This window comes from Fonsecaea multimorphosa (genome assembly GCF_000836435.1).
Source record: "Fonsecaea multimorphosa CBS 102226 unplaced genomic scaffold supercont1.36, whole genome shotgun sequence".
NCBI classification, from domain to species: domain Eukaryota; kingdom Fungi; phylum Ascomycota; class Eurotiomycetes; order Chaetothyriales; family Herpotrichiellaceae; genus Fonsecaea; species Fonsecaea multimorphosa.
The window spans coordinates 1-20,827 of record NW_015971670.1 but is presented as its reverse complement, the minus strand read 5'-3'; the positions used below and the strand labels follow the sequence as shown (position 1 = coordinate 20,827).

Sequence of the window (20,827 nt, the reverse complement as noted above, 5' to 3'; positions counted from 1 at the left end):
TGAGATCATGTCCTGTCCTTTTACTCGGAGAGAAGCAGCGCTTGAGGTAGGGTTGTTTAGAAGATTGCAGAGGGATAGATGTACTTCGTACATTAGCTGAAGCCAGAAAAGAGTTGCGAAGCGGGAGGTTAGTCGATGGAGCAAGAGGAGAATCCATGGCCGGGGAAAGCTTGTCCGGCAAGACGGCGCAAAGCTTTGCACAAGAGAGTGCGTAACCGATTGAGAGGCAAGGGAGGGAAACTGGGGCCATCAGGGCCACGGAACTGGGAGAGGATGGCTGCATTAGTCTGATCCAAAGAGGGTGCGAGTCGTGTATCGTCGACTTCGAAAGTCTCGAGATGAGGGAGTGGGGCAAGGGCATCTTGTGCTTCGCCGTAGTATTTATATGTGATTCTACTGCAGAGCATTTCAGCTAAAGCCACAAACCTGCCATCGTCATGCACTAGCCTCGCACGCCTCGTATTCTCATGCAGCCTCTGCAGCCTCTTCACCTCTTCACACACAGCATCCTGACTTCCGCCATGCACCATGCACTTCACCTGCCACTTACGTCTGCCTCTGCATATTGTCTGCACCTCATTTCCCAGTCCACACCCTTGCCCCCAGTTGATTCCAAATGCACATTTCACCGCTAGTCACCGTCCCCCCTCGTATGTTGCTCCTAGCTAGCTCTGGCCCTCCCCTTGTCTTCGAGGCACCATTCCTCCGCCGTGGTTGGGTGACAGTGCTCTGTCCAGCAGCCACACTGCCTGGCAAGCCCCTTGTCCAGCAGGCATACGCCCAGTCATTGGCGCTTGTCCCAAAGCCACCTGGACAAAGCTCTCGTTAGCCAGACAGTCTTTGACCAACTCGCGCACCCTTGCCTTTCCGAAGTACAATCGTCTACTCACTCCCGAGTACCTCGTACTTATCCGCGCCTCGGCGATTTCAATCGGCGATTGTCCTAACAATTGTCGATCCAAGGAGTCTCGACTGCTCAGTGCAATAATCAAGAGTAACCTCCTCTTCATGACAGGCCACCCTCCTCCTCTTTCCCCTCCCGCTGCAAGTCTCGAGTGGATACGTGAGCTTGGATTGTCTCCAATTTGGAGCCAGAGGGTCGACACTGAGCCAGCGATGTGATGTCAAATTGCCCGGGGGGAGTGAGTGCGGTGAAGGGTCACACTTAGCGTCACGACCACTGGCTAAGATCAGCGCGGGAAGATGTGGTGCAATGAGAGGGAATTCCTTGGCCCGTGTTCCACCACCAAGCGCCCTTAGTAGAGTCTAGACCAAAATCGGCCACCTATTACTGCATGGCGGGATTGCATTTCCAGACATATCAGACATCACATCAATTAGGCCCGTTGCGTGCCGGATAGGATTCTGACTTTGGGCAGGAATATGCAGACAACACAACCTTGCTAGTGTTTCTGGACTGACGCGGGCGAAACCAAATCTCCTGCGGAGAAGCCGTATACAAACCTAGCCAACTCAAGACTGAAGAATGTTGGCCATCAGCCAAGACTGTCTGGCCTGGGAAGTCAAGACGGAAAGATCCCAAGCCTACTATGAGCCTGAGCAGAACTTACGAGGCGAGCATGTGAAATGCAGAAGGGCTTGACGGCTTTGAGTCCAGTACAAGGCAGATCCTTGCCGTGGCCTGGTCTACGGATGACCTGTCCCATCCGTTCCCGCCCCTCCTGAAATGGCCTCTATGGTGATCCTTTCGAGCTATAGCCAATGGAGACCACTTAGTTCCTTGCAAGCTAACTCGTATTCCCCGCGATCGGATGTTGCTCTGACCAGTCCAAGATTTGACTATCTGTCTTTGGAAGCAGTGTGTTCTTCTGAGGGCACGTCTGGAAGTCGAGCCAGTTTCAAGCGGTCACGGTTAAGTGGAAATGAACATCAAGCAGAGTCTTGGGTGTCGATAATGACCTAGCTCTTGAAATCCTGTTGTGAAGGGGTTCGAGTCGGGGCGTCCGGTCAGAGTCTCCAAAGCGACTGCAATGGAGATCAGGTTACCGCGTGTTATCGGTGTGATCTCAGTGTTGGCTGCCACTGCCGCATGCTGGTGTACAAACCCTTGTGCCCAAGGCGGACCACCGCATTTAAACCCGAGATCTTCACCCGGTGCAAAAGTCCTCAGTGCCAGGCGGACAGATGAACATGGAGCGCATTTTGTCTGCGCCCACACTGAGAACGTCGAGGAAGGGAAGCAAGCCCAGAGTGCACATGGGACTGCCCGGGGCTGCGGGGTAGTGTTCCAAAGCGATCTTGTCGAATGAGCTTGCACCGTCTCTATGGCTACAGGTCACAATTTCGGCATACTTTCTAATTGTCCTGATACTCATGTTTTTGAAATGCTATTGTCCACAAGAACCGAGTATGTCTCTTAGAAGCTGAGGATAAGATTAGATTCCTATCGGCGAACGAGCCGTTTCTCCCCACTCGAACCCCACATACCTCGGCTACCTATGACGACACATCCATATATTATAATGCCCAAAACTGGTCTGAAAATAGGGCGGTGGCATGGTGTAATGGTCAGCATGTATCGTTGTGGTTTGCGCCTGTCTTCTCCAGAGTCCCTTCTCTGGGTAGACGCCCAAGGCGTGTCCAGCTCCGATCCGATCCCGGTATGTACACTGTTTGTTAATCTCTTGACTATCGGAAGATACTAATAATCGCAAAGGTTCGATTCCGGGTGCCGCCACACGGCGGATATGCGTCCTTTCTATTTTTCCTCTATTTTTTTCCCAAATAAGTTTTCTCTATTAATACTTTTGGTCAATCTGCAAAATACCTAGTTAGGCTAGTAGTATCTTACTCCGAGTTATCGCCACATTTTCGCCTCGTGGCAGTGGCACGCGACAGAGAGCCATTCACACGAGTCAATGCGGGAATGTCCTTGGTGCATGTGCAGTCTTCCGCAAGTTAGACTTGACGAGCAAGCGAGGACTGAAATTGTTGCGCCCTCGATTGTGGATCCTCTGGGTTTGACAAATCTATCTAGCGAGTTGATGCTCAGAAAGAAGTGGCACAGTCTTACACAGAATACGACGACATCTCCAAAATACAGCCGACAGGATGCTCTATCAAATGTGACGAAGCAATAACAGCACTGGCAAAAAAGCCGTGCCCATGCATCAGTCGCGCAAACCTGCTCAAGCCTAGAAGCATCACTCAGCTATTTGGGCCCATGAAGGAATTTTGAGATGAACGTGCCCTGTGGTCGCTTCGGCACGTTTGATCAGGAATCTCACTAAAATCGGGTGCTCGTCCCTCTTAGCGGCTGCGACGGATGCCGTGATGCGTGGCGAGACCATGCACCAAGCCTCTTTCTTGACTGAGTTGAATTCTAGTTGGGAGTCTGTTCTCTCAACCTGCAGACTTCTAGTCTTTCCATGAGCCTGGTTTCACTCACAAGGAGTCCTTGTGGTCCGCAAAGCCCTGCGAAGGAAGGACGACCGTTCCCTGTGTAGCAGAGTAGGCAACCAACCCGGCCTGCGACGTCCAGGTCCCTCCACTAGGCTGCGTAACACTACAACGTCTCCGGCACGACACCCTGCGCGTAGCCAAAGTCGCGCTGATCCGAGCCTTTTCTTGACCCTGCGGATGGAAAGATATTCTTCACTTTCAGAGTTTATATATCTTCAACTTCCTCTCTCTTTCTTCGCGTTCATGTAGTCAATATTGTCTGCCCGGGAGGCCATCATCGTCCGCTAGGATATCGTCTCCGAGGGGAAGGTTCGTTGACGCCGGATCCAGCCTCGAGGAGGAACAGAGGGAACGAGAAAACTCATGATACTACTAGATGCTCAATCGTGAGGGTGGAATGAATCACTGCTGATTTCGAAACTTTCCGGTGCCGCACCAGACTTGGCATGCAGATCTAGGCTTCGGGTCTCCACTGGTGTCAATTCTGGACTTGTTTTTTGTCTATCGTTCGGATGATGGATCCGTGACAACTCCCTGCCTTTCACTCTTTGAGGGAGACAAGAACGCACAACTTTACAATGGTCCAAATTGTGCAGCATCTCAACAGCGGCAGGCCCTTGAAGGTAGAGTAACGAAGCTTTGAACAGGACGCAGCACGACATCATCGAGATGTGCAGGCTATATCCTACTCTTCCGGAAACGATGAAACAGATTATTAACCAAGCCACCAAAGTGAAGGACTGGTGTCCGGCAAGCCCCTTGATGCGAATGTCCACCGAGCTAGACCTCGGGCTCTGGATCTGCTTTAGCTTTAGGCCTCATAGGTACTGTCCCTCGTAGCTGGGAGGCATGGCAGGCTTGGTCCGAACATGCTCCTCCTTGCCTCACGCATCTGACTGACTCATCCTGCTTCTTTCACCATCAAGAGGTAGGCGTGGATCTGGCAACACCTGTTTATGTCATTAGTTGCTGTCCCAGCTCCGAGGAATGCTTCACCAAATCAGCGCGCTATGAGCGACGCCTAGCGGCTTTTCAACTGCCAAAGCGGCCGCAGAGTCCGTACGGGAGATATCCCATTGGTTGCCTGGATGCCTTGATTGATTCATTTTCGTCTGGATCCGGGAAACGTGCACCGGATCTCTGAGATCTCTGATGCGCGGGGAAAACCACATCAGCTTTTCTGCCATCCTAGTGCGTCCACGGCACGGATGTTGAGACGCAGCCAGGAAAGGTCAGTGTGAAGGCGAAGCAGATGGGTTTGCAGGATTTCATCCCTGAAGTTATCTCACGGCTAGCAGCAATCCACGCTGACCCGCCATTTGAACACCGTGGAAACAGCAACTCAGCTTGCTGGAACGAGGTCGTGTCTCAACAGGGGAAAAATCTCTGCCCCTAGGTATGAGGTTTGTTGAACGCGATAAGGAGAGCTGGGCGCTCTTCCTGCAGTAGAGGCACCAGGAGGGCCAATCGCTTGGACGGCGGGCAAACGTTTGAGAGGCCAGGTACCATCCGGGAAAATGTGGTACAAGGCACGAGAGCCACAGACAAAGCATGTGCGATCCACCGCCAGGAGACGAGGCCGCTTTGGGGATGCATGATTAGCAATGACGTCGCCTCATCCAGCCATTCACGGCCATCCAACGGCCATGGCTTGGGGGTGGAATAGTGAAAAGGAGCCAGAGGAGCCAGAAGAGCCAGACAAATCGCGCACGGCGATACGTCGGCGGAGAATTGTCGGCTCAGCCAGATCCGGAAAAATGCCCTGACCTCAAATCGCAGCCTTGCCCGCCCAATGCAAGCCCATGAAGTATATATGACAGCACCCTGTCCGCCCTTTGCCGCTACACTCACTGCTGCTGATATAGCATTGACACATTGACACCCGTTCAATTGTACCGTACCGAAAGGACTCTGTCCTATCCCACACACAACACCACCACCACTCGCTTCCAACACCCAAGGCCAACACCTTCATACACATAGTATACTAACCTCCGCAATCATGTCTCGACAAGTCACACGGGAGAATCCTCCCGAGGGCACCCACAGCCCCGAACTCGCCCAACACCAGTCGCTCAACCTCCAACTTCTCCGAACAGAGACCCGGGCGACCCTCGCTGAGCGTGGCATCTCAGAAACACCTCCTCCCCTGGACCCCAACTACCCCGAACTTGGCCGGCCCGAGGAGCCCATCTTCCCCGAAGAATACACGCTCGAGACAGCGACGGGTCTCGTACCAGAACAGACCCTTGAGGAGATCCGATCGAGAGTCTCGACGGTGCCTTCGCGGAGGCGGACCCGCACCCGGACCCGTACCAGCACGCCTTCAGAGCCGGACCTCGAAAAGCGAGGGGTCGAGGAACCGGTCGAGTTCGTCACGTTCAAGATCAACGACCCGGAAAACCCGCACAACTGGTCGCGGCTTTTTCGGTGGTACATCACGATGGCCGCGTCGTCTCTGGTCGTCTGCGTCGCGTTCGGCTCGTCGGTGGTTACGGGCGGCCTGAGCCTCATTGAGGACAGGTACAACGTCTCGCTCGAAGTCGCCATCCTGACCTGCTCCATCATGGTCTGCGGGTTCGCCGTGGGCCCGCTGCTGTGGAGTCCGCTGTCCGAGATTATCGGCCGACGACCCGTCTACATCATCTCGCTGTTCCTGTACACCATCTTCAACATCCCCTGCGCGCTGTCCCCCAACATCGGCGGCCTGCTGGTCTCGCGGTTCTTGTGCGGTGTCTTCTCCAGCTCCGGCCTGTCTCTCGCCGGCGGCACCATCGCCGACATCTGGAACATTGAAGAACGAGGCATGGCCATCGCATACTTCGCCGCGGCTCCCTACGCGGGCCCCGTCATCGGCCCCATCGTCGCCGGCTGGATCAACGTTGGCACGGGCCGCCTCAACCTGTTCTTCTGGGTCAATCTGGGGTATGCGGGCTTCATGTTGGTGGTCATGGGCCTGATCCCTGAGACGTACGCTCCCGTGATCCTCAAGCGGCGCGCGGCGCGACTCCGCAAGGAGACCGGCGACCCCAACATCATCACCGAGCAGGAGAAGACCAAGCTGACCATGAAGGAGGTGGTCAAGACGTCGCTGGTGCGGCCCATCAACATGATCATAACCGAGCCCGTCCTGGACCTGATGTGCATGTACATTGTGCTCATCTACGCCATGCTGTACGCCTTCTTCTTCGCCTACCCGGTCATCTTCGGCGAGCTGTACGGCTACAACGACGGCCAGATCGGGCTCATGTTCATCCCCATCATCATCGGCGCCGCCTTCGCCCTGGTCGCCACGCCGCAGTTCGAGAAGCAGTTCAAGCGCATCTGCGCCCAGCGCGACCCCACGGCCGAAGACCGCCTCATGGGCGCCATGTTCGGCGCGCCCTTCATCCCCATCTCCCTGTTCATCCTCGGCGCCACTTCCTACCACGGCATCATCTGGGTCGGCCCCGCGTCGAGCGGCATCGCGTTCGGCTTCGGCATGGTCCTCTGCTACTACTCGGTCAACAACTACATCATCGACTCGTACCAAAAGTACGCCGCCTCCGCCCTGGCCGCCAAGGTGTTTTTGAGAAGCGGCGGCGGCGCCGCTTTCCCACTGTTCACCACCCAAATGTACCACCGCCTCGGCCTGCACTGGGCCAGCTGGCTGCTCGCCTTCATCGGCGTCGGCATGGTCCTGATCCCCTTCTCCTTCTACTTCTTTGGCGCAAAGATCCGCTCAAAGTTCAACAAGGCTTGAAAAAAAAAAAAAGGGAATAAAACCGTCTACTCTCGACCCTCGGACGTCGATATGGACTTTTGAAATCAAGCATCCTTCCGCATTTACGAGGCCGTCCGGCCCAGCTCTGATCAGCTGAAAGGAGGGGGCCCACAAAAATGGGGGCGTTTTGCAATGGATCCACGGAACTGGTGCAACGGGGGTTGGATTCATTTTTTGCATTTTGCTAAGGAACGGCGCTTCATTCCATGGGTACGAGGGAATCTTGTCCTGGACACGACTGGGCCTGGCAGCAGGGCCTGTGTTTGAGCATTTCTTGACGTATTTCCTTCAAGAGTACCCCAATTTGTCTATAACATTGTATTAATGTATACATTCTATGACTATACCACATGAACTTAAAAAAAAAGGGATTCTAGATTTGCATTGCATACTTTACCTTACTATACTATACCATAACATGGGGGATAAGGGGATAGTTAGGTATCAACGTAGATGGCCCCCTATTGACGACATTAGATAATGGAATGGGATTAGGAATCATCATGCAGATAATATAGAGACATGAACAACGAGTTCAAAACTCGACAATCATCTCGAATTAGACGGATCTGGTCTGGTCTGGTCTCCTCTCGTCTGGTCTCTAGTGAGATTCTTCAAGTTTCTTTCAATAACACCACCGTCGTCGAAGAATGGCCACAGCAACTGGATCGATCAAATCGAATACCTGACTCCCGTCAGGAGATAGCCATCCAATTTCATCCATCATCGAACAGCTTCCTGATTCGCCTTCACATTTTCTCTGTCTCCGGCCCATGATTACCCATGAAAATGTCTTTTTGTTTTTTCCCGCCTCGCTATGCTTTGAAATTGCCGGGATCGTGCGTCTCCCGCTTCACTTCGTTTGAAAAATGCGCCCCCTTTCTCTTTCTTTCCCCGTGCATTAGCTGGTCGTGGCCCTTGCAAGGCAGCAAAACTAGATGGACGCCATTCGCCTCCTTCCCTCCAAATACAGTACAGTAGCCCATGCACGCATTCGTCCTCGATAATGCCATGATAAACCTCCCAGCCAGAATGCGGATTATATACCAAAATATTGGTTGGCCCGCTGCATGCTGTATCTGCCCGTCTCATTCTCAAAAGATCCCAAATTTCTTCTTCTTTTCTCCGTCTGCTAGTGTCAATGTTAGCGCTGCCAGTCTTCAGTGGCCAAAGATGCTCCAGGCTTTCTCACCCTGAGGTCCAATATTCCCCGTGCTCTTACTGGTGGTCAAGGCTCCCTTCTTCGCAGCTGCTGCCGTAAGAGGGTCTGCCCCTGCCCCGGCAGCCCTGATGGCGGCAATTCGATGTTTGGCTCTCTCCTCTCCTTGATCCGCTGCTCGGACGTACCAGACGTTGGCCTCAAGCGGGTCACGGCGACATCCAATGCCCATTTCAGTAAAATAGCCAACAGTGTATTGCGCCTTTGCCAATCCTTGTTCGGCGGCTTTTTTGGCCCATTCATAAGCTTCGGCTTCGTCTTTCTCCAGAACATTCGGAACCCCCACCATGTACCACGCGCACAGCGCCATTTGTGACAGTGCATGGCCACGTTCTGCGGCTCCGGTGTAGAAATGGATGCTGAGGGCCGGGTCTCTTGGGCAATTCAGCTGTCCATATTCGTATGCCTCGCCGAGGCGGTAATTCGCTTCGACGTGCCCTAGATCGGCTGCCTTTGTGTATAACTGGGCCGCGTACGACTCGTCTTTGAAGACGTCGGGTCCGAAGCCTGTCTCGTGTAGACAGCCCAGATCAAAAGGTGCTTGGTTGTACTGGAAATCAGCTGATTCTGCAGCTCGCTTAAGCCATCTCACACCCTCTCGATATCGCTTGGTCAAGCCCATGTCACCCGTAAGGCATGCTCGTCCCAGCCGAAGCATGGCCCCAGGATGGTTCTTGCTTGCAGCGTGTTGATAAAATTGGACCGCTTTTGCTGCATCCACCCGTGAGCCCCAACCAAACTCGTAACACAATGCAGTGCGGTATCCCGCCTCGGCATGACCATGTTTCGACGCCGCCAGAAATAGTGGAAACGCACGATCCCAGTCTTCTTTACCCTTGTTGAATAGCCCCGAAGCGTACCCGTCTGCAAGGTAGTACTGCGCGAAGGGGTATGACCGATCTGCCAATCTTTGTAGAATATGCTTGGCCTCCTTTAACAGATCCTCGCGGACCGATGTATGTGACTTCTCTGACAGTGCCGCGTCGGACACGGCGTCAGACTCTAGACCCTCCTCTTGCGCAGCGCTAATCATAAAGATGGCAAATTCGTACTGGACGGCAGGGTCTTGGGTCTTCTTCACATTTGCCCGATACATCTCCAATGTCTTCCTCGTGGACATTAACGAGGCATTGGTCCCCACAACCGATCGCAACCCCGAATTCACCAGATGTTCTGCTCCGCTTGGTGCGGGCTGGGGATATGGGACGTTCAAAAGATCTACGTACGACAGTGGCCGTGTGTCGGGCGACCTCGAACTGCGCGAGATAGGCCGACCAGCGGGGGAGGCATGCGGTGAGTTGGTCCGCCCGCGGAAGTCGGAAGTGCTTGAGAATCCCGAATCAGGTCTTTGCATGCTTCTGCCATAGATGCTATTGCGGATGCTGTCTCCTCCAGAGCCATCCGTGGCAATGGTCAACTTCGAGGCTCGCTTGTTCAGGGACGTCATGTCAGCATCCTCTGCCCACTGGTGGTGATACCTCAGCGGCTCGGAAGTGGCAGCAGAGATGTCTGGATCAATGGCAGAGGTTGATGCGTGCCGCATGGACTTCTTTTGAAAAGGCGTCAATTCAATGCCATCTCGGGTAGAGAAATTTTCCGACGAGACTCTTCGATGGTCGGCACCCACTGGCTCGCCATCTCCAGATCGTCCTCGGAACATTGCCTGAGGTGTGGGAGAGAGCCTATTGGGATCGAAGTGCAAGGACGGCTGAGGAGTCAGAGTCCTATTCGGAGCCACAGGATCAGGAGTTCTGGACATGGCAGTTTCAGGAGGGTGGATTTGGACTTCGGCGGCAGCGTCCGCGAGAGCATGCACATCGTCCGTTGGTCGTGTGTCCGCCGGGGACATGGATATCGAAGGGTAGCTCATCTGTCTCGACTGGGAATTACTTTGCTTGGCCATAGGTATATGTACATTTCCCCGCTCTTCCATGGGTTCTATGATCCTGAGACTGTCGCTTCGTAAAGGAGGGGAGTAGATGGCAGGCGGAGGAGCTGGGGGAAGAGGATGGTTCGCTAGTTCAGCCATCTTGACGCAGAAGAAACTATGCTAGGATGTCGACATCTGGGGGGAATTTCGTGGAATGGAAAATGAGGGTTGAGCGCAGCAGACAGTTCGTTCGCTGGACAACTGGACAGACGGTTGCGGAGTGAATACGAACCCGCTGGCGAGAGGCTGGAATGTGAATTCCCCGACTGAAACGAAAGAAACGGGGACAAGGCTCCTAAGGCCCGCGTTGATGAAGTCTTAGAAAGAATGCAGTAGCGTTGCAGCGCCAACAGCGTGAGACGCAGGCTCCAAAAGATAGTAATTGTCCGGAGAAAAACAGAGGTCGACACGATGTCCCTAGCAGCTAGGAAGTGACGGAAATGAACCACAGATGTACGGGACAGTATGAACAAGGAAGAGAAACAGTTGGGAAAGGAAGGGTGGAGGGTCGGTGGACGAAAGGGCTGCCAGTGCCTGAGTGAGTGTGACCACGACTAAGAATTTCGATGGGAGGAGATGCTGGTAAGGGAGCGAAGGGTGGTAGAGGGCTAGAGCGAGTTAGACATCCCCACCACTGGCACTCTGGACGACTACTAGGTATGACTACTGAATGTCCTGTCTCCCTCGCCTTTCCTATTGAGGGCTCTTTCTCCTTTTTCCTAACCGGCAGACAGCGGATGCCTTCTTTACTTCTGTGACTAAAATAAGCCGAAGGCTTTGTCCTGTAAACAAAGCCCGAGACCTTTGACGGTGCACTTGGGATTTGTTCTGTCGCTTTGAAGCACCACGAGTTGTGCGAGCAGAAGATGTTCAGAATAATACGGCATACGTACTTAGGTATGCAGGGAGAGATGAGCAAGATCTTCCCTGGCGCTGACCCAGATCTTGGGCCACTAGGCTTACCGGGTACCAAGCAAGGGGCGTATGGGAGGGGGAATTAAAGTGCGGGCATGCCCGAGGTTTAGGCTAGTGCGCCTAGCAGCCATTGCGAGCGTGAGTACGAGTAGTGCTGCCATGGGCTGACCATGTGGCGCCTGGAGAAGAACCTGGTTCCGTGGTTCATCCCCTAGAGTAGGTACACTGCCCAGCTAGGTAAGGGACCAAGGCTCTGAAACTGAAAATTGGCTCCGGAAAGGCGCGGCAAGCCCACACAGTCTACCCACAAGCCTACCTAGGTATTTGTAACCCCCCAAAACCACCGGAACGGCTTCAACTCAGGCTGGTCGCCGTCTCGCCTGGCGCAAACAAAAGGTGGTCAGACGAGAGACGTAATAGTGCCTACTAATAATCACCAGTTTGTTCCCGTCAGGAATCCGGATGACTGCAGGCCGTATTCGATCAGAAAGGGGTGTACGAGCATGTAATATGAGATGGTTCCTCCAACGGTAAGTCATATCCTTTTCTCGGAAGACTGAGACATTGTCCACTGCGGCATTGAGACCTTGTAACTCGAGGTGGGCTGTCCGTTACTTCAGTCTGTCGGTTCAACTACTACGACGAGTAACAGTTTATCACGGCAACACAGATCTGCTGTCCCAATTCAGGGTCAACTCTTTCCCTATGACCCCAACGCTGGAAGCGAGTGCTCCAGTCGATGGGTGCAGTCGTTTCAGCAGAGGTCAATGGCGACAGGCTGACTGGGCCAGGCAAGCGCATCTCCATGTCAGGGCAACAAGGTTAAAAATACTCCGTAAGAGGAGCCGTCAATGGCGCAGCTCAGCCACAACCGAGCCTCACAACAGTGGGCGATCTCACCACCCGACCACGCAAGCGGTCATCGTTTGGCGGCTATCAACCTCTGGGTATGACTCGGAAGGTGAAATCTCTGCTTGAACACAAGGAATCAACATTCTTGTCCTCATATGCTCTGTTGAAGACACTGGTTCAGGGGGATTCGCTCGGTAGACTTGTGCTCCATAGACTCAGGAGAAGGAGGAGGCAAAAAAACAAAACATTGAATTGAGTTCGGAGAATATCTCTATTTCGCCTCTGGAAGGTGGCCTCTTGTTTCTCCTGTACCTCGTATGATGCGCTAAGGCCGGCGGCACCCAGTCGGCGTAACCAATCCAGACACTTGGTATAGCAACTCCATCGGACAAGCAACGAATCGTTTGTTGTCGTCTCTCCACAACTAGAAGCACCCGGCGACACAGTGCCACAGCTAGACTTCCCCCAATCCTTGTCTTGTCGTGGCCCAAGTTCTCGTCTCTACCTATTGCTGCATTTGTCCATCTGTGTTGCTCCCTCACTGTCAACGTTCTCCTTAGCACATGTACGTTCACTTGCCATCTCAATCACTCTCGTTTGACCATCTTTGCACAAGCAATCGATCACCCCGTGCATCTTTGTCTTTCGCTCGAACCAGCCAAAGCAATCTGTGGCGCAGTTTCTTCGGCAACCAACTCGTCGTTTCACCCACAACTAACCATAATCACCATTAAGGTGACGAGCAATCTCACACGATCGGTCGTGTCTGTTCAAAGTCGTTCGATACGCAATAGACGATATCTTCACCAGGGTCTTTCACGGCACACATTTGAAGAGTACAGCTTAGGGACACGGCGCGGGCGCTGGTTTTCAATTCACACCTATTCCTCCATTCAGAAAAACAAAATTGCTAAGTTTCCCATGAGGCAGAACAAATAGATCATAGCAAAGGTATGTTAAGGATGCCACAATGGAATTGTTGTGTGACCACCGACCCACTGACATTCTTTCTTCCTGGAGAACTCATCATGTCCGAACCACCGCGTAGGCCGCGGCCTGCCTCCTCTCCCACCCGCGAAAAGTCCCATTCTCCTTACAGAGACTCACCGTCTCGACGACTACGCGATCTCGAAACCGGGGCAAATGTCCAACGCAATTCTCCCTATTCCCCTCAGCGCATCGGAAACGACCCCTATCCTCCCTCACCCAGCTCCAGAACGGCAGATTGGGAGCCGATAATGTCCAACCCTATGAATCAGAGTGACCTCGGTCGCAAGAAATCCCTGATCCGCCCCGAGCGTAGTCGAATAGACCGAGATCATCCCAACTACCACTATCGCAAACATGCACAGAATATGGAGGTCTTCCCTTCTACCACCGGGAACGATCCTGTGGTGGAAGAGTTGGCCGAAGAGGGGACTGTGAGCTCTGAAAGCACTAATCTCAACATGCTAGCCGACGAGGATCTTGGTGTCCAACCGACCTCACGCCAGCCTGGAAGACTCGAGCCAGTCGGCAAGAAGAGACAACCTCGAAAGTTGGTGAGAAAAGACACTCGAGACTTGACGGCCGAAGAGAAGAGGCGCATGAAAGAAATGGAAAAGCTCAAACCGCCCAGTGCCTGGAACGTATATTGCTCGGTGGTCACTTTTTGGGCTCCCAATTTTATGCTACATTGCTGCGGAATGCCGGGGCGGGCCCAGAAAAGAGCCTGGAGAGAGAAGGTCGGCTTAATCAGTATCATCTTTCTTATTGCGGCCTTTGTCGGTTTTCTGACTTTCGGCTTCACACGAGCGGTATGCCCAGCTCCGGGACTGAGGTTGAAGATCAACCATGTCGATCGTGGCTACATGATATTCCACGGAGACGCCTACAATCTTGATGGTTCCATGCATCCAGCAGCTCTGGGGATTCCTCTCGACAGCAATGTCCTCTACGATCTCCCCCACAAGTACGGTGGCCAAGACGGGAGTTTCATGTTTCAGAAAGTCAATGGAGAGTGCAAAGGTCTAATCACCCTCGCACCTGGCTCCGATGTGCCTACGGACGCTGATGGCGACCTCGCATGGTACTTCCCCTGCAACGCCTTCAATCAGGACGGCTCTTCACAGCCGAACCTAACCAACCCTTACTACCTGGGTTACGCTTGTCATACCACTGCTAAATCCAGAAACACATTTTACACCCTGAGAAAAGCCGGTGAAGTCTTCTTCACTTGGGACGACGTCAAAAACACTAGTCGAAATCTGGTGGTATATTCTGGTTCCGTGGTCGATCTGGACTTGTTGAGATGGTTCAACAAGAGCCAAGTTGCTTGGCCAAAACAGTTCGATGATATGCGGGAGAGCGACGAGATCCGGGGGACGGACATCACCCACGTGCTGCAGTCTCCCGCGGATAAAAAGGTCGGCAAGTGTTTGACCCAGATTGCAAAAGTGGGTTCAGTTGACACCGAGACGGTTGGGTGCATTGCTTCAAAGGTCGTCCTGTACGTCTCGTTGGTGTTTATTCTCGCTGTTGTACTGGTGAAATTCTTTCTCGCCTTGGCCTTCCAATGGTTCTTGGCTGGCAAGTTTGCGGCCACCAAGACCTCGCAGACATCCGATCCAAAAAAGCGGGCCAAGCAGATCGAGGACTGGGCCGATGATATCTACAGACCGGCTCCCAAGATCACTGATCCCGCAAGCACTGTTTCCGGCTCCGATGCGCGAACCAGTAAGCGTGGAAGTCAGTTGTTCCCTCAGACATCTCGGTTCACCAGTCCGTATGCTGTCGAGCGTGTCTCCAAGACGAATCGTCCCCCGCCAACCACGATGACCAGTCAGTCTTCGAACGCGCGACTGATTCAGCCAGGAAGTGGCCTCTACAAAAGCGGATTCAATAGCAGTCAAAACACTTTGGACGTCAATTCTCGGATGAGCGTTGGTGCTAGCAGATCCAGCCTTCTCCTGTCCGGTCAGGAAGCCCGGTATTCAGCTGTGATGGACGCCCTCGAACCAGGTGGGCCCGTGGGCTTCATTCACGAGAATGTAGTTCCCCAGCCACCTCCTGAGTGGCAGCCATTTGGCTATCCCCTTGCTCACGTCATCTGCCTGGTCACTGCATATTCGGAAGATGCAGATGGTATCCGAACGACGCTGGACTCTGTAGCAACGACCGACTACCCGAACAGCCACAAAGCAATACTCGTGATATGTGATGGCCTGATCAAGGGCAAAGGCAACGACTTGTCGACCCCAGAAATCGTCCTCAGCATGATGGGTGATTTTGTCGTTCTTCCCGAAGACGTACAGGCCTTTTCATACGTCGCCGTATCGAGCGGCTCGAAACGACACAACATGGCCAAGGTCTATGCTGGGTTCTACGATTATGGTCCGAGCTCGAAAATCGACCCGACCAAGCAGCAACGAGTGCCCATGTTAGTCGTCGTCAAGTGTGGAACTCCTGATGAAGCCGACAAGGCCAAACCCGGCAACCGAGGCAAGCGTGACAGCCAGATCATCCTAATGTCCTTCCTCCAAAAGGTCATGTTTGATGAACGAATGACAGAACTCGAATATGAAATGTTTAATGGTCTCTGGAAGGTCACGGGCATGTCTCCCGACTTCTACGAAATGGTGCTCATGGTCGACGCTGATACGAAGGTATATCCTGACAGTCTGACGCACATGGTCTCCGCCATGGTTAAGGATCCTGAAATCATGGGACTCTGCGGCGAAACCAAGATCGCGAACAAGACCCAGTCGTGGGTCTCGCGCATCCAGGTCTTCGAGTACTTCATCTCGCATCATCTGTCCAAATCCTTTGAATCCGTCTTTGGTGGTGTCACTTGCTTACCCGGGTGTTTCTGCATGTACCGGATCAAGTCACCCAAGGGTGGGCAAAACTACTGGGTCCCAATCCTTGCCAATCCCGACATTGTGGAGCACTATTCGGAGAATGTGGTCGACACACTGCACAAAAAGAACCTCCTCCTGCTGGGCGAAGACAGATACCTCTCGACACTCATGCTCAAGACATTCCCCAAACGCAAACAAGTCTTTGTGCCTCAGGCCGTCTGCAAAACAACGGTTCCGGACAAATTCAAAGTGCTTTTATCTCAACGACGCCGTTGGATCAATTCCACGGTCCACAACTTGATGGAGCTCGTCCTCGTACGCGACCTCTGCGGTACATTTTGCTTCAGTATGCAATTTGTCGTCTTCATCGAACTCATCGGTACCCTTGTATTACCAGCGGCCATCGCATTCACGTTTTACCTAATTATCATCTCCATTGTCGCCAAGCCCGTACCGGTCATTCCCCTCATTCTTTTGGGTCTCATTCTAGGTCTTCCCGCCGTCCTGATTGTGATGACGGCACATAGCTGGTCATATGTTGCATGGATGGGAATTTACCTGCTCTCGCTTCCCATCTGGAATTTCGTCCTGCCAGCCTATGCGTACTGGAAGTTCGACGATTTCAGCTGGGGAGACACGAGGAAGACGGCAGGAGAGACCAAGAAATCTAGCGGACACGGGGAAGCCGAAGGTGAATTTGATAGTTCGAAGATCCTAATGAAGAGGTGGGGAGATTTCGAGAAAGGTAGATTTCGCCTACCCTTTTACATCCCGAGTCTTTGACTATGAAACGAGAACTAATGTTATACGTTACAGAGCGTCGAGCACAAGCCAGTGGCACGGGATGGGCACAGCATTCTCTTGCCCCGACCTCCGCAAAGGCGGCAACGGTCACAAGCGACTATGCCTCGAGCCATGGAGGGTTTGAGCCGTATCACGACTATTGACGACACCCTCGAGCGCAGCCATGCAACCTTCGGCCGCAAGTCGCTGAAAACACAATGGGCTGCTTTGACGTGCAACGAACCACTATAACCCAACCACAATAAAAGGCGACCGACCTTCACCTGGTGTTTTTACGGAGGGACTCTGCTTTTCTGAGGGCGATAGGGAGCAAGGCCATGACGCGACATGACTTGGGAGAGGATCTGCAAAAGCTAGAGTTAATAACTGGAACTGGAGAGTCCGGCTGGGGAGCATCGCATCTGGTGCGGGAATGGCAATCTCATTACAGCTTAGATGATCTGAATGGTTTCTGTCATCGGACACTGTGACATTGGGCGGTTTATTGTCGAGGGTTGACCCTAGCAATACTAGGAGTACAATAATTATACCGGCGTTATTCATCTATGATGCTCCGATGGTGATCAACTGGGGGATTTTCGCAGGCGAAGCTGCAAGCCACGTGGCACCACAACGCAGCAGGCCAGAAGCGCAGCCTCTTCCTCAGCTACGGCCCATGCGCCACCAATATCAGCATCATCATCCGATAGGTGCTTGCTTGTTGTCAACCTTGGATTTAGGATTCAGCCTAACAACCTGGCTAGAGTACAAGTACCGAGTACAGACGCCATCTATGACAACCTCCCCGCCTCCATCGTCTCGCTCCGCCCTCAGCCTCATCATCTCTCCTTTCAACATGATATTCTTTGCTTCGCCGTCCACATCACATTGCCATCATCATCATCTGATTCCATCTCCACCTAATAGCAATCACCTAGATGCCGGTCATCCTGTTCTCTCGTCGTCTGTTTGCGGCCTCATGTAGTCTAGGTATTGAACACCACCTTGAAAGTCTTTGAGACCTAGCTTCTACTACTATCCGATAACCCGACAATTCCAAACAGAAACTCTGCCGCTCGTTATTGTGCCATGGGCAAGCGCCTGGATTACAACAACTATACTGTCGCATGGATCGCTGTTCTTCCCATCGAAGCCGAAGCAGCTCTTGGAATGCTTGACAAAAAGCATGAAGGTCATTTCGAATCAGTAACCAGCGACGACTACATCTACCTTGGAGGCGAGATCAATAATCACAATGTCGTTATTGCCACATGGCCAGCTGGTCAAAACTACGGCCCGGGCTCTGCTGCTGCATTGGCGAACCAGGTCAAGGCCCGCTTCCCACGCCTCTGGTTTTCTTTGCTGGTAGGCGTTGCCGCAGGTCTCCCGAACCTCTGTCCAAAAGACCCAGGCAAATGCAGGGATATCCGACTTGGTGATGTCCTTGTGAGTGTACCCAGCCAACAGAACACAGGAGTCATCCACTACGATCTTGGCAAAGCCACGGCAGAAGGCTTTCGATGCAATGGTCGGCAAGCTGAAACCGCTACAATTGTCCGGTCCGCGGTCACAAACATCCAACTCACCAAAGATCATCCGTTCAAGAAAGGCAACCAATTTGCGGCGTACCTGGCGGACTTCCAGGCATCCAGCGAAAATGATAAATTCTTCTGTCCAAGTCAAGAAGAGGATAGACTCTATGAGAGTCCTGCAGAGACAAGCCTGGCTCTTGAACCTGTTCTGATTCACAGGCAACCGCGGGAGGAGTCTGAACGGACGTTGGTGTGGTATGGCACCATTGGTTCCGGAAGCACTTTGATGAAAGATGCTGCGCAAAGAGATCAGCTCAGAGATGAGCACGATCTCATCGGTCTAGAAATGGAAGCAGCCGGCATTATGAACACCCTTGCACCCGGAGTTATCAGGGGTGTCTGTGACTACGGGGACGCCCAGAAGAACAAAGACTGGCAACCATATGCCGCCGCCGCTGCTGCCGCTTATGCCAAAGGCGTCCTCTATACGATCAACCCAAAGATTGATACCATCAGAAACATGGGTGCATCTGCCGATGTCGGAAATGCAGAACGCATGCCACTGTGGATAGTACCATTCGAACGCAGAGACGAGTTGGTGGGACGTACCTCCCAATTGGACCGACTGGCAACACTTCTTTTCGCCGGGCATGGATATGGTAAGGTTGCCATCACCGGCTTGGGAGGGGTAGGTAAGAGTCGACTGGCCCTGGAGATGGCTCATTGGGCAAAAGCGCACCGTACATCGTGCTCAGTCTTCTGGATCCAAGGCACGAATTCCTCTAGTTTCGAACGAGACTGTCGGCAAATCGGCCAGGAGCTGAATATTTCTCAGATTGATGACGCAAAGGCGGACGTGAAACTCGTCCTGAAGCAGCATTTCGACTCCAAAACAACCAATGAATGGCTTCTGATCATCGACAACGCCGATGACATGGATCTCTGGACAACCCGCACTACTAGCGATAGTAACTCAACGATACCGCTGATGGACTACATTCCCACAAGCTCCTCTGGGGCGATTCTGTTAACAACACGCAATTATCGAACCGCCGTCAAGATAGCTCAGAAGAATATTGTCCCTCTCGAAGAGCTGAACGAGCATGATGCGCTTGGTATGATGAAAAGCCTGCTGGTTCATCCTGAAATTTTAGATGAGAATCCATCGGCAACATCTCTATTATTGGAGCATCTGGCTGGTCTACCGTTAGCCATTGTTCAAGTCGCCGCCTACCTGAATGAGAACCAAATTCGGGACGTCGATGCATACCTCCGCCTCTGGGATTCGAAGGAAGAAGCGACAATCGAGTTACTCAGCGAGGAATTTGAAGACGACTACAGATATCGAGAATCGAAAAACCCAGTAGCTACAACCTGGCTCATTTCGTTTGAGCAGATGCGAAGGCAAAATCCAAAGGCCGCAGAGTTGCTTGCCTTCTTGGCCTGTCTGGATTTCAAGTCTATCCCGGAGACTCTGTTCCCCTTTGATATATTTGAGACGGACGTCAAGGACGGCGTTGTGGCCAAGGACAACGTTGTGATCAAGGGGATCGCCGTCCTCACTGGTTACGCCTTTCTTCGACTTCAAGAAGGCAGCAAGCGTGAGCCTCTATACGACATGCATCGATTAGTGCATCTAGCTACGCGAAACTGGCTTCGGCAGCAGAAGTCACTAGCAAGCTGGATGAGAAAGGCAGCTCTGCATATAGAGAGCTGTTTTCCGGAAGTGAGTATGAGGACCAAAGGTATTTGGGGACGTTATTTGCCGCACGCAGAGAAGGTCTGTAGTTCGCCAGAGATAGAGGATGATGAAGGATGTTTTGAACTTCTACGCTTGATAGGCCATTGTCATTCAGAGGATGGAAGGTATAGGAAAGCGGTTGATGCATATCAAAAGGTCGTTTCGTGGAGGAAAGAACATTTTGCGCCAAATGATGTGGAGACTTTTGTGATCTGTGGCGAATTGGGACAAAATCTCGGAGATTTGGGGTCGTACAAAGATTCGGAGAATTTCAATCAGAGGGCTGTCGATGGGCTTACGGGGGTCTTAGGACTCGAAGATTTGAGGACGCTCGAAAGTATGGGAAGACTGGCGTTGACATATTGGCGGAGTGGAAAATTGGACAAAGCTGAAGAGTTGCAAGAGCAGGTTCTCTCAATCCACAAAAGAACGCGTGGCGAGGAGCACGAAGAAACACTGACGAGTATGAATAACTTGGCCGTGACGTATAGCGACCGAGGAAGACCCGACAAAGCAGAAAAACTCCGAGAGACAGCGCTGGCGGTCGCCAGACGGCTATTCGGAGAGCAAGACGGAAGGATAACTTACTACATGCTTAGCTTGGCAGATACATACCGTCTCAAGGGTCGATTCAAGAATGCAGAAGAACTTCTTTTCAGTGCGCTGGAGATAAGGAGAAAGACTTTTGGGAAGGAGCACCCGATGACACTCGACACTATGCATCACTTAGCTTTGACGTATCAGGATCAGGGGCGACTCAAGGAAGCAGAGGAATTACAGTTAGGAGTGCTGGAGGCTAGGAGAAAGACACTCGGGGACGAACACCCTGA

At 52.7% G+C, this 20,827-nt stretch overlaps 4 protein-coding genes across 4 annotated transcripts; 3 read left to right on the top strand and 1 right to left on the bottom strand.

Moving 5' to 3' along the window:
* Positions 1–5,425: 5,425 nt before the first annotated feature.
* Z520_11124 (uncharacterized protein) lies at positions 5,426–7,165 on the top strand (the record flags this gene model as incomplete). Its single annotated transcript, XM_016781613.1, has 1 exon — positions 5,426–7,165. One exon carries the CDS (start codon positions 5,426–5,428, stop codon positions 7,163–7,165), a length of 1,740 nt encoding a protein of 579 aa, XP_016627190.1.
* A 1,181-nt stretch (positions 7,166–8,346) lies between these two features.
* Z520_11123 (uncharacterized protein) lies at positions 8,347–10,434 on the bottom strand (the record flags this gene model as incomplete). The annotated part of the gene is made up of 1 exon (XM_016781612.1): positions 8,347–10,434. The coding sequence occupies one exon, from the start codon at positions 10,432–10,434 to the stop codon at positions 8,347–8,349; it is 2,088 nt and encodes a 695-aa protein (XP_016627189.1).
* A 2,696-nt stretch (positions 10,435–13,130) lies between these two features.
* Positions 13,131–16,724, top strand: Z520_11122 (uncharacterized protein; the record flags this gene model as incomplete). Its single annotated transcript, XM_016781611.1, has 1 exon — positions 13,131–16,724. The coding sequence occupies one exon, from the start codon at positions 13,131–13,133 to the stop codon at positions 16,722–16,724; it is 3,594 nt and encodes a 1,197-aa protein (XP_016627188.1).
* Positions 16,725–17,813: 1,089 nt separating this feature from the next.
* Z520_11121 (uncharacterized protein) lies at positions 17,814–20,776 on the top strand (the record flags this gene model as incomplete). The annotated part of the gene is made up of 1 exon (XM_016781610.1): positions 17,814–20,776. A coding segment is annotated over one exon (2,961 nt), but the record flags the coding sequence as incomplete, so codon positions are not given.
* Between the last annotated feature and the right edge of the window lie 51 nt (positions 20,777–20,827).